Genomic DNA, 12,547 nt, shown 5'->3' with positions numbered 1-12,547 from the left:
ATATATATATATATATATATATATATATATATATATATATATATGACCCACCTACTTTTCTTTCTTCTTATTTACATTAAATTAGTTCCAATAACTTCCCTTATACATTCCTTCGCACTATTGTCTGTTAGATCTCAATAATAATGTGTCAAAAGACGGAAAAACGAGTCCTTAGGTATACACTTCTTTCCCTTATTTATTAATGAGGGTATATACTTTATCAGGTATATACCTTATCAGGTATATAAGTGAATATAAACGTGGAAGTGTCAGTCAGCGCCATCTGTAGCCATGGCGGCGAGTGTGGCACAATCTCTATGAGCCTGTGTGGGGTCATGTAGCTCGTTAACTTAATACGAGCTGGTAGCTGACCAATAGGCCCTCGTATATTACCTAAGGCACCGAGTTTGCCAGTACGAGACCCTCGTTAATGAATTAAGGACAGATGTGTATACTTAACTCTTTACTGCCTAGTGTCGCGAATACGCGACATATTGAACGACCTTGAGCAAGCAAGTCACAAAATGCTTGGCGCCTTTAATGCTGGCTGTCAAGTATTAACGGGGAATGTAGCTTTCAGCATAAAAAATGTAGCAGCGTCTTGTTTAAAGTATTTTATGCTAGAACTAAATGTTTTGGAGCTGATGGTGGAGAGTCCGAAGCGCGTGCAACAGCTCCCACTTCTTCCGTTTTTTTTGCCTGAGCGACGTAAGTTCTATTTTTAAAATTTTGTTTATGTGGTGTCTACGCAAGCAACAGGTGGCGCATGACATGTACGTAGTTCTGAGGTACGTTTTTTGTTGCCAGGGCCTCGCTTCTGTTGCATATGGAAAATTTGTCACATACATAAAAGTATGCATCAAAGTTCTATTTTAGATAATTTCACTGCCGAATCATTTAAAAGTTTCTATTTAAAGCTGGAACAAGAAAACAATTTTCATTTTGTTAGACAAAATCATAACTCAGGCATTAAAGGGTTAAGGGCTCTTTTTTCTGTGTTTTGACACATTATTAATGAGATATAACAGACAATAGTGCCAAGCAAAGTATAGGGGAAGCTATTTGACCGCATTGTAATGTAAATGTGAAGAAAGAAAAGTGGGTGAAAAGATAACTCTCTGTGTGCAGGAACCAAACCTGCGACCTTCGAATTATGCCATATATATATATATATATATATATATATATATATATATATATATATATATATATATATATATAGGCAGGCATGGTGGTTGAGTGGCCGTAGCGTTGCATACAGTCCAGTAGATCCTCCGTGAGCGGTCACAACGTGGTTTATTTCGACGTTTTGGCCTAGAGCCTGGCCTTCATCAGGATTAAAGGTACAGTTTGTTGGTGCTCAGCTTGATACAATCTCAAATCAGAGGGAAAGGAAAGAGGAAAAAGACAGAAAAAAAGAAAAAAAGAAAAAAGAAAGAAGAAAAAATAAAAAAAGAGAAAAAAGAATATAAGGTGGACTCCCCTCGGGCGCCCCCCTTCCACTCTTCCTTCCAATTCCACTTCATCTCTCTCCCCTTTCTCCCCTTCACCTTTCTGATGTCAGTGGTCTGTGTATGCTTCCTTTCACTAACGCATTCTTCCCGACCAGACGGCGCCTCCTGGCACTGGCAGTTCGGTGTGGGGCAAAAAAGAGCTTTTTTAGGAAGTTCTAAGCCTTTAACTACTCAGAGCCTTGTCAACATTTCTTCGTAGAAAGAGGGGAACCACGTATTGAGGCAGAGGCTGATAAGCGGGCATTTTAGAAAGTTTAAGCCTTTAACTACTCGGGGTCCCGTCAACATTTCGTAGTAGAAAGAGGGGTTCTGCGTATTGCGGCAGAAGCTGGTAAGCGGGCGCAATGCGAATTCCTTGCCCGCTTCTGGATTACGCGTGCAGTGGGGGCCTCCCGGCTGTGCACAGGGTTACTGTTGGGCATGTCATGCATGGCACAATTGATTGAATAGTAAAACAAAACAGAAAACAGACGACAGCTGCACTTAGCAAGAGTAGTTACACTTGGAATTGTTTTGAGTTGTCCAGTGCCCTTCGCAGCTGCAGTGCCGTGAACTCAGTTACTATTTTCATTGCCGTTATTGTTTTCTAATGCTTCAATTGCTGCAAGTGTTCCAAGATTCTCATTTATTCCTCTATCGGGGGTGTTAAATATGTGGATAAGGTATGACCCTCGTTGTTCACGATCTCGATTTCATTTAAATCCCGTTTCTAAGAGGGTTACTGATAGTTTGTCGAATGCATGGTCGGGAAGATTGAGATGTTTTGATAGAGGTAGACTTGGGGCTGATTTCGCATGGGCTTTGTAATTATTGAAGTGAATCCTAAATGGTGTTTCTGTTTGTCCGATGTACTGCATACCACACACGTTGCATTTGAGTAGGTATACCACATTAGAGGAATCGCATGTTAGGTTTCCTCGTATGTTAATCGAAAACTTGGATTGTGTGCTGGTTGCTTTTTAGGACCACGTAGTGAGCAATGAAAAGGAAAATGGTAAGTGTAACCCTAAAGGAGCACTGACATCAAATTCACTCATGTCAAGATTTTTGCGTGAACGAGTACCTATCGACCCCCTAGTAGCGATTCGTGACCTAAAACGCATCTGAGCTACGAATGATTATCTGTATTAGTGACTAATATATCTGTTATCAATCGTGGTTCAAAATGCGTCGAAAGCACACCAAATTGTAGTGCTGTCAGGACTACCTCGCGGCCAAGTAGAGGCCGCTGCACAGCTGATGCTGCCTCCTCAAAAATGGTGACGTCACGCACACTGGCATTTCGTCTGCTAGGAGCACACGTACAGTCAGTCCAGCTGTGCCTCTGATAGTGTAGACTAAAGCCCATCCACGAGTTTTTCGTCGGCTAGGTTAGGTAGCGCCAACTCGTTCTTTCCCTCTCCCTTTAGCCCCGGCCTCGAAAAGGGGCCCCGTACTGCCAGTGAAACAAAACTGTTTCGTCAACACAGGATTTACAATTCAGCAGCTTGGCGCAAAATCAAGTGAGCAAATGCGGCTGTTCTTCAAAGGCGTTCAGTGCCTCTGTCGATCGGCGCCTGCGAAGTCAACGCACTGGCTGCGATGAGCTTCGTGCTTGGAAAGACATGAATTTTCGCTTTTTTCGCGCCTCGACGTGCAGGTTCCCACTGCGCACCGATTTCTCGTTATTTCGGCACGTGTTGTCGTTCTGAGTGATCGTACTCACGCTGTGGAGCACACGCCTAATCAGTCGATGCGACACAATCAACCGCGTGCACGCTTCAACACAGCAAGGAGAGCCATTAGTGAGAGCATAGTCGGGAGTTGACTCCAATTGCTATCAGATCGTCGACGTCATCGTTACTAGCGTATCGTCACTCAGGATGATACTTGTGGAATTTACACCCCAGCCTAGTACTGTGTATTATTACAAATTGGCGCAGCCGCGTATACTTTCTGTGCGGACATTCAAGATGTGGGTGGACTTCACCATTGGAGCAAATCAACGCGGTGGCATCCGGATCTTGACCGCAACGCCTCAAGATGAAGAGGAACTAGCACTTCCGGAAGCAGTGAGCACTGACAAATTTGTTTCCTGTATAAGCACTAAAATGAACCTCACTCCAGACTATTTACTTGCGAAAAGAACGGTGAGGATCAACATGAAACTTCACGATTATCAGAATTTTGTGCTGACTCCAGTAAGAAACGACGCGAAGCCTGCTACCGCTGCTTCGCCTAAGAGTTCCGTCGAGCTGATTAACAAATTTCTTGAACTGCACCAAGAACAGAATAGGCAGCAAAATGATTTAATGCGCTTGCTTGTAAACGCAACGGAAATATTAAGCAGACCGAGTCGCGAACACGTGAAGCCAGACATATTTGGCGGGGAGTCTAGTAGTGCCGAATCCTGGCTCACGTTTTACGAGTGTACATGCAATAAAAACTACTGGCACAGCGACGAAGATAAAGTGAAAAACATGCGACTATTCCTAACGGGCATAGCAAAGAGTTGGTACGAATGGCGTCTCAACGCTCACGGCAACAAACCATGGATAGAGTGGAAAGCAAGCTTTATGAGCTCCTTCAGCGAGAACAAGGTGTTGCTATGGGACAAAGCAATCACGTTCAAATACAGGTCCGGATCTGCACTCAGCTATTTTTATGAGAAAAGGCGCTTGCTACAGCTGGCGGACTCATCTTTGCCTGAGACGTCTGTGGTTCCACTTATCATTCATGGTTTAAGTCCGGATCTCCAGAAGCAAATACAAATGCGCGGACCCAAGACGGTCGAAGAACGTCTGCAGGGAATGCGAGAACTCTACCTCCCGGACCTAGGAACCCAGCGTCAACCAATGAGACCTGCTGCAAGGAATACCGGGGGCACACGAGCTGAGGAACGACGCCCGCTTACAAGCTGGAGACCAAACACGTAGCGCTAGCGTCGATGTCGCAGGGCTTCGTTTCGCTTCTCCTTCGCTTCTCCTTCGCTTCTCCTTTGCTTTTCTACGCTGTTTGGTATCGAATTCAAGTGACTTCCACGCGACGGAGGCCATTCAAATTAGGCCAAGACGACCTATGCATACCAAGCGATCGAATGATGGGCACATCTCGATCTTAAAATTTGATGTCACTGCTTCTTCAAGAGACAAGAAGAGAGACGAGTGTATCAGGGAACACACCGGGGTTAAGGATATTATAGTTGAAATCGAGAAGAGGAAGTGGAATTGGGCCGAGCATGTAGCACGTAGACAGGATAACCACTGGTCATTAAGGATAACTAACTGGATTTCCCGAGAAGGCAAGCGGGTTAGGGGGAGACATAAAGTTAGATGGGTAGATGAGATTAAGAAGTTTGTGGGGTAAAATGGCAGCAGCAAGCACAGGACCGAGCTGATTGGTGGAACATGGGAGATGCCTTTGCTTTGTCTAGCAGTGAACCGTAGTCAGGCTGATGATAAATATATATACAGACCTCACCCACTACAATATATAGATTATTTATCATTATTTACAAAATACTGTCAATCCCCCATGGGGATTATTACAAGGGTGAGCATCACTGTCACAAATTTCGACGTTTGAAACAAGAAAAATCAGAATAATAAAGAACACATAATCACTGAACACAGCAGTACGGCATAGAACAATCATACATAGTTATTTGAAGGATAACCAAGTACAAAGTACTGCAATGGTACACCGACAAAAAACAAGAGTCGAGAAGAAACGTAGCATATATATATATATATATATATATATATATATATATATATATATATATATATATATATATATATATATATATATAATGTGAGGAGGTTTATGAGTCGTTTAAGACAGCGACGAGACAGCGTGAACAACCGTCGAGCGATCGGCACAGCAACGAACCGAAGCACGAGCCGAGAGAGACGGGCGTTGGCGATGCTGCTCGCTGCAGGCACATCTTCTTCTTCACAATCGCCCCCGCTGAAAAAGGAGCCATCCTGGCGACTTAAGAAGTTTTAGGCAGAGGCTCATGGTACGGTTTCAGTCGGGATGCACGCCGGCGCATGTCGTCCGATCGGGAAACTGGTTATATATACTGGTATATATATATATATATATATATATATATATATATATATATATATATATATATATATATATATATATATATATATATATATATATACATGATATTACGTCAATAGTCGCACGTAAAAAGCAAAACTATCTATTAAAAAAAGAGTGATAAAGAGAACAGTAATGACTGTATGAAAGTTTCTCTTTTTAATAACACTACGTCCACAGATTTCACGAGCACGCCATCTTTGACGTCCCAGCCCACATCGACTACATTCTGAGGGAGGCAAAGCGCAAAGATCTGCTCTACATCGGCATGTCTCAGGGCACCCTCACGTTCTTCACCATGCTGGCCGAAAAACCATGGTACAATGACAGGGTGAGTGGACCAGATTGACTGAAATACACAGTTTATGGGCTCGCATGTGCCATATCTACTGAACGTGGTAATTATCACGTTTGTTGAGCAATGATGCAGCGCTTTCTGGAGAATAGGTACACGGAAATAATTGTTTGCTCCTGCTGCTACTTAGGTGCACGTGCTGCAGATAACCACATCGTGTACGTTATATTGGCAATTTTTTTGGACGCGTTACTCTATTGCAATTCAGAACTGCTTCGGGATTTTTTAATTGTCAAATAGTATTTTTCACCTTGACAGGTTGTCTCTCTTCCCATACGTGAGTCACAGTAGGTCTGATGAATGTGCTGCAAATGAGGAACGTAACATTTGCGCTGTCAGTAGAGAATAAAAGTAGTACCGAAATTCGGGATAAATAATCACGATGTGGGCCATTTGGCTGTTATGATGCTGCGCGTCGGCATGTGGGCGATCGCGTAAGAAACGCATTGACGTGTATGTTGCGAGAAGTTGTTGACGGAATATTTGTTCAAATGTCACAATGAAACAGCGTCTTTTCAGCCATATTGAGAAGTTATATCAACCATATGGCAAGTTATATTTTTAGGTGGGATTAAGTCTTATTTATTTATTTATTTCATGATGCCATACATGATCCAAAGACATTCAGTAAACAGAGGCAAGTACAAAGGAAGCACATGAGAAAATACGCCAATATATGCAGGAAAACAAATAATGTTTATGGTGGGGTAAACTCATACAAAGATCGACTCGGTAATTTCGACAACGAAAAATCTACTACGTTCCTGGAAACACGCCTGTTGGAGCCCGACGTCTAGCGCCCGCTCCAAACTGTCTAAATACCGCGCCAAAGTGCGCTGTGCGCCCTCTAGCGCAAGCAGTATGCGCATACGAAACTTCATTTTTCTCAATTTGTGTTATTTATATTTTTTTGAAAGTTCTGTGTGCTTTTGCTAAAGAAGTCTAAAACTAATTTCGATGAAACTTTGGATGCGTGGTCTAGAGCATGTCGGAAACAATCTGAACTAAAAATTACAAATTTAGTAAAGAGAAAAGTTGAAGAGAGAGAGAGAAGGAATGTAGGAAAGGTAGGGAGGTTAACTAGACTATGCGTCCAGTTTGCTACCCTACACATGGGGAGGGGGAGTAAAAAAGAGAGAGAAGGATAGACACACGTCACATCACACACACAATGTCGAGTTTCACAGGCGTTCCCTCAATAAAGTTGCTGACAAGTATCTCAGGAGGGCTCGTGTAGCTTTCTGTGCTGATGTGCTGCGCGACCAGGCTCCTAAGATCTTTGCTTCATTAAATGGCCGATCATCGAGTCTATTCAAGGCACACTGGAGAGTCCGGCGATCTTCATAAAATTGGGCACAGTGGCACAAGAGATGTTCAATAGTCTCTATACAGTTGCAGCTTTCACACATGGATGAATCCGCCATGCCAATGCGATGGCTGAATGACTTAGTAAACGCTACCCCAGTCCACAACCGGCACAGCATTGTAGCGTCACGTCGAGAATTCTTGGATGGCAGTTGTTTCTGACGTAATGACTTAAGATTCGTAGGGTGATGATTGGAGTTAAGTGGAGAATTCCAGTGCGCAAGCGTGGCATATGCGCAATGTGACGAAGTTCTCTAGCTGCGTCTACTCTTGACAAGGGTATTAACAATGGGGGCGCTCCATCGTGGGCACATCGGGCAGCGTCGTCGGCGAGGTGGTTACCACTGATGCCACAGTGGCCCGGCAACCATTGTAAAATAATGTCATGCCCTTGATCAGCAGCGCGATGACAAATTTCATTAATACGATACACCATCTGGTGGTAGTTTCCACGTCGTAAACTTCGCACGTATTGAAGGGCTGCCTTGAAGTCGCAGAAAATGGCCCATCTACTAGGGGATTCTTGCGTAACAAACTCCACAGCGGCTTGAAGAGCGGCGAGCTTGGATCCCGTAGATGTCGTGACGTGTGATGTCTTGAAGTTGTCGGTGATTGATCGAGATGGTATGACAAAGGCACCTGTCGAACTTCCCGAGACCGAACCGTCCGTGTAAACATGAATTCGGTTAGCATACGACAAATGCAAGAGGTCCAGTGAGATCTGCTTGAGGGCTGCAGATGACAGGCTTGCCTTTTTAGATATCCCCGGCACTTCAAGGTGCACAGTCGGTCTTTTCATGCACCACTCTGGAGATAGTGGTATGGTTGCAGGCGAGAATCTCCACGAGATGGAACTCTGGTTAGCCGCAACAACTTTGGAAAACGCTGCCTTTGGTCTTTATAGTGGCAAGCTAGCAAGGTGGTGGTTAGGCACTCTGGATATGTGACGGATATGTGTCCGGAGTGTGTCGACAGTTATGTATGTCGTGATCGGATGGTCTTTAGCAATACCAATTGTTGCCAAAGTACTGGCGAACCGAGGTAGCCCCAAGCAAGTGCGGAGCACTTGGCCTTGAATGCTTTGCAGGACCCCGATGTTAGTTTTTCCGGCGTTGGAAAGCACGGGCGTGCTATACCGCAAATATCCCAAGAAGAGCGCTCTGTACAGCTGAAGCATAGATGACACTGATGTGCCCCAAGTTTTACCAGCGAGAAATCTCATCACGTGTGTGATAGAGCTGAGCTTCTTCTTCAAGCGCGAAATGTGAGCACTCCACGAGAGATCTCTGTCGATAGTGACGCCCAGGAATCGGTGACGTCTCATATACGAAAAGTTCACGTTGTCGATAGAAACAGGATAACAGATCATGGGCTTGCGGGTAAAAGGGACTAAGGCGCACTTCTCGGTGGAAATTATGAGGTCTCGAGCATGGAGGTACGTCGACGTTATTCTCGCTGCTTTCTGGAGCCGTGCGCGTACCTGGAGTCGTGTCACTGCTGAAGCCCAGATACATATATCATCAGCGTATGTAGAGATATTGACTGATCGAGGTAGGCTTTGTACAAGGCCAATGATCGCGAGGTTAAACAGCGTAGGGCTGAGAACCCCACCTTGTGGAACGCCACGAGCGGTGTAATGATCAACGGTGCGGCCTTCCGCAGTGAGCACGAAGAAGGATATCCTCTGTAGGTAGCTACGAATCCATCGAAACATTTCTCCACTGATTCCAATGTTCGCCAAGGAATCTAGGATGACATCGTGCGTTACGTTGTCATATGCACCTTTCACATCGAGGAACATTGCAACCGAGATGCGCTTGAGGTATTTCTGTTATTGCACAGAGGTTACGAGGTCGATGACATTATCAATAGAAGAGCGGCCTCTTCGAAAACCAGCCATGGCCTCTGGGTATATATTATAGCGTTCAAGGTACCACTCGAGGTGGGTCAGAACCATTCTTTCCATTATTTTCTCCACGCAGCTGGATAGCGCGATGGGTCGATATGACGCCAGATCAAGCGGCGACTTTCCAGATTTGAGGATTGGTACCAAGCGGCTGGATTTCCACCTTTCTGGAACTACGCCATCGTTCCATGACTGGTTGTAGCATTTTAGTAGCTGATCTCGGCCGCGTCTTCCAAGATGGCATAAAGCAGCGTATGTAATACCGTCCGGCCCAGGTGACGATGAACGTCTGCAGGTGGCTAGAGCTGCATCCAGTTCCTCGAGTGAGAAAAGCGTATTGAGTTCAGAAACTCCTGCTACGGGAACATCCCCGAGAACTTCGTCACTCATGGTAACCACATTGCCCGCAATCCTCACGCAGAAATCTTCAGCAATGTCAACCTGCAGGCGGCCTTGATGGAGAGCCAATATGCTGGATGGATGTTGTTGTGGAGTCGAGCCAAGGCCAAGAAAAGAAAAGTTGAAAAATTATCACACAGCAATGCGCTGCCTCGGTGGTATTGTGCATGTTGAAATTTTATTTTTTGGTAATAACTTTATAAAGTATTTTCTATTTTTTAATTCACGTAAATCTACGAGTTTCTACAGCAACATGGATGAACATCATTACAGTTATTTCGGTGGTTGCACAGAACATATGCATTGAATAAGTGAACCAATTTTGAAAATTCTCAGTGGGCCATAGGAAGGATAGGCAATATATGCATAAAAAGAGGATGTCCGCTGATAACCAGTGGAATTCTTTGTGAGCACGGGAAATTTATTGCGAATGTTTGCAGCAGTTACACCCCCCCACACACGCACGCATATACATTGCCACGCGTGTTTCTTAATGCACTTGGTTGCATTTGGTTTTCGCCCACAAAGCCTGTCTGCAGTGCTTAGCGTAAACTGCGTCTCACTGTTCTAACTAAACGGTTCAGAAGTACTGTAGATTGTTTTGTTAAAATTACGCCCACTTCGTGAGCATCCCAGATTTTCTAAGGATATATATATATATATATATATATATATATATATATATATATATATATATATATTGTAAGAATACTGTTAGACGCATGCCGGGATGGAGCAACCGTTTATTGGGCCTAACAGAACCGAGACAGCAACCAGCGGTTTCAGCAGCAGCTGCAGCAGCACGAGCCTCCGCCACAACAAACGTCTTCTTCGTCGTTTTTAGAGCCCGTATTTGTCACTACATTGACTCCCTGGTGCGAAAGGAGCCATCCTGGTGACCTATGGCACAGACAGGACTGGTGGGTCGTAGTGAAGTTTTAGACACTCGACGTGCACAACCTCGCGCCGACGGCGCCGTTGATCTGTAGGTGGCTGAATAGGTTCAACTATGTAGTTGACTGGGGAAGTCTGGCACAGGATCCGGTACGGACCGTCATACTTGGGTATGAACTTTGAGCAAAGGCCTGGGGCAGACGATGGCACGCGGAGCCACACGATTGTCCCAGGCACGTATGACGCAGGGGGTGAGCGTCGGTCATGCGAGTGTTTCTGGCGAGCCTGATCGTACGTAGTTAGCGAACCTGCTAGCTGCCGACATTCTTCGGCATATGTGGCGGCTTCGACCAGGCAATGTTGTCGATTCTGAAGGGTCTGGGTGGTACAGAAAGATAGTGTCCAAGAACGATGAAGGTTCCCGACCATAAAGAATGAAGAATGGGGAGAATCCAGTTGTCGATTGAATTGCGCCATTGCAAGCGTAAGTAACGAATGACAGTATGCGGTCCAAGTTCGTATGGTCATCAGAAAAATACATAGAGAGCATGTCACCCAACGTGCGATTAAATCGCTCAGTCATTTCGTTGGTTTGGGGGTGGTATGTGGTCGTTATTTGGTGCACGTTGTTGCATTCGCGTAGGAGGGCTTCTACAGCTTCCGACAAGAAGGAACGCCCACGGTCACTGAGAAGCTCGTGGGTTGCACCATGCCAAAGGACGACGTTGTGCAGAATGAACAGGCTGACTTCAAGCACAGGGGCCTCGGGAAGCGCCGAAGTTTCGGCGTAGCGCGTAAGCTGGTCCACGGCTACGATGACCCAGTTGTTTTCATTTGGTGTGTTTGATAGGGGACTGTAGAAGTCGATTCCGATGCGGCTGAAAGGCCGAGAAGGACAAGGCAGTGGCTGGAGTGGCCCTGTGGTTGTGCGAGTGGAACTCTTCCGACGTTGGCACATAGAACATGAACGGACGTACTGCCTAACAAAGCGGTACATTCGTGCCAGTAATATTGAATTCGTAGGCGAGCATACATCTTCACTACACCTGCGTGGGCGCATTGCGGATTCGCGTGAAAAGAGGCACAGACATCTGAACGTAGGTGGCGAGGTATTACCAGCAACCATTTGCGGCCATCAAATAGGTAGTTTCGCCGGTACAGAAGACGGTCACGGATGGTAAAATGGCGAGCAGTTCGTCGAAGTAAATGGTTCTCGGTACGTGGAGAAGTCTGAGACAGGTACTCCAAGAGAGACGCTATTCATGGATCCTGGCGTTGCTCAGCGGACATGTCGGCCTGTTCAAGTGAAGAAAATTTGCAGCTGGAAACAGATGCTGCAACATAATAGTGGGGAAGTGGCGAGCGAGAAAGAGCGTCGGCGTCCGAATGCTTGCGGCCTGACCAAGAAATGACACGAACATCGTAATCTTGGAGACGTAGTGCCCAGCGAGCTAGGCGAGTAGATGGGTCTTTTAATGACGACAACCAACACAATGTTTGGCGATCAGTCACGACGTCAAATGGGCGGCCATATACGTAAGGTCGGAATTTTGTGATTGCCGAAACAATGGCAAGGCATTGTTTTTCGGTGACTGAATAGTTCTTTTCCGCTTTAGTGAGGGTGCGACTAGCGTAGCATACAACATACTCATCAAAGCCAGATTTACGCTGAGCAAGAATAGCGCCGAGGCCAACTCCACTAGCGTCCGTATGGATTTCGGTTGGAGCGTCTGGATCAAAGTCGCGTAGGATAGGTTGTGATGTCACAAGATGGCACAAAGACGCGAATGCTTCGTCGCATGCTGGGGACCACGCCGAGAGGTCTTGGTTGTCGGCAAGTAGCTGCGTCAGGGGTGCGATTATGGTGGCAAAATTGCGCACAAAACGGCGAAAATATGAGCAGAGCCCAATAAAGCTGCGCAGTTCTTTTAGTGTAGCCGGCCTGGGAAAGTCGGCGGCAGCACGAAGCTTGGCTGGATCAGGACAGACACCGTGTTTGCTAACAACATGCCCTAAGATGGT

At 45.6% G+C, this 12,547-nt stretch overlaps 1 protein-coding gene across 2 annotated transcripts in view; it reads left to right on the top strand.

Moving 5' to 3' along the window:
* The window catches only part of LOC119177993 (lipase 3), a 293,263-nt gene that overhangs the window by 144,914 nt on the left and 135,802 nt on the right, over positions 1-12,547 (top strand). For both annotated transcript variants that reach the window (XM_075870167.1, XM_075870165.1), the window contains exon 4: positions 5,787-5,937. In XM_075870167.1, the coding sequence (XP_075726282.1) occupies positions 5,787-5,937 (151 nt within the window). The remainder of the gene's footprint in view (positions 1-5,786; positions 5,938-12,547) is intronic.

This window comes from Rhipicephalus microplus, chromosome 1 (assembly GCF_043290135.1).
Source record: "Rhipicephalus microplus isolate Deutch F79 chromosome 1, USDA_Rmic, whole genome shotgun sequence".
Taxonomy (NCBI): domain Eukaryota; kingdom Metazoa; phylum Arthropoda; class Arachnida; order Ixodida; family Ixodidae; genus Rhipicephalus; species Rhipicephalus microplus.
Note: the sequence above shows the minus strand (reverse complement) of the source record. Positions and strands in the feature narration are given on the sequence as shown.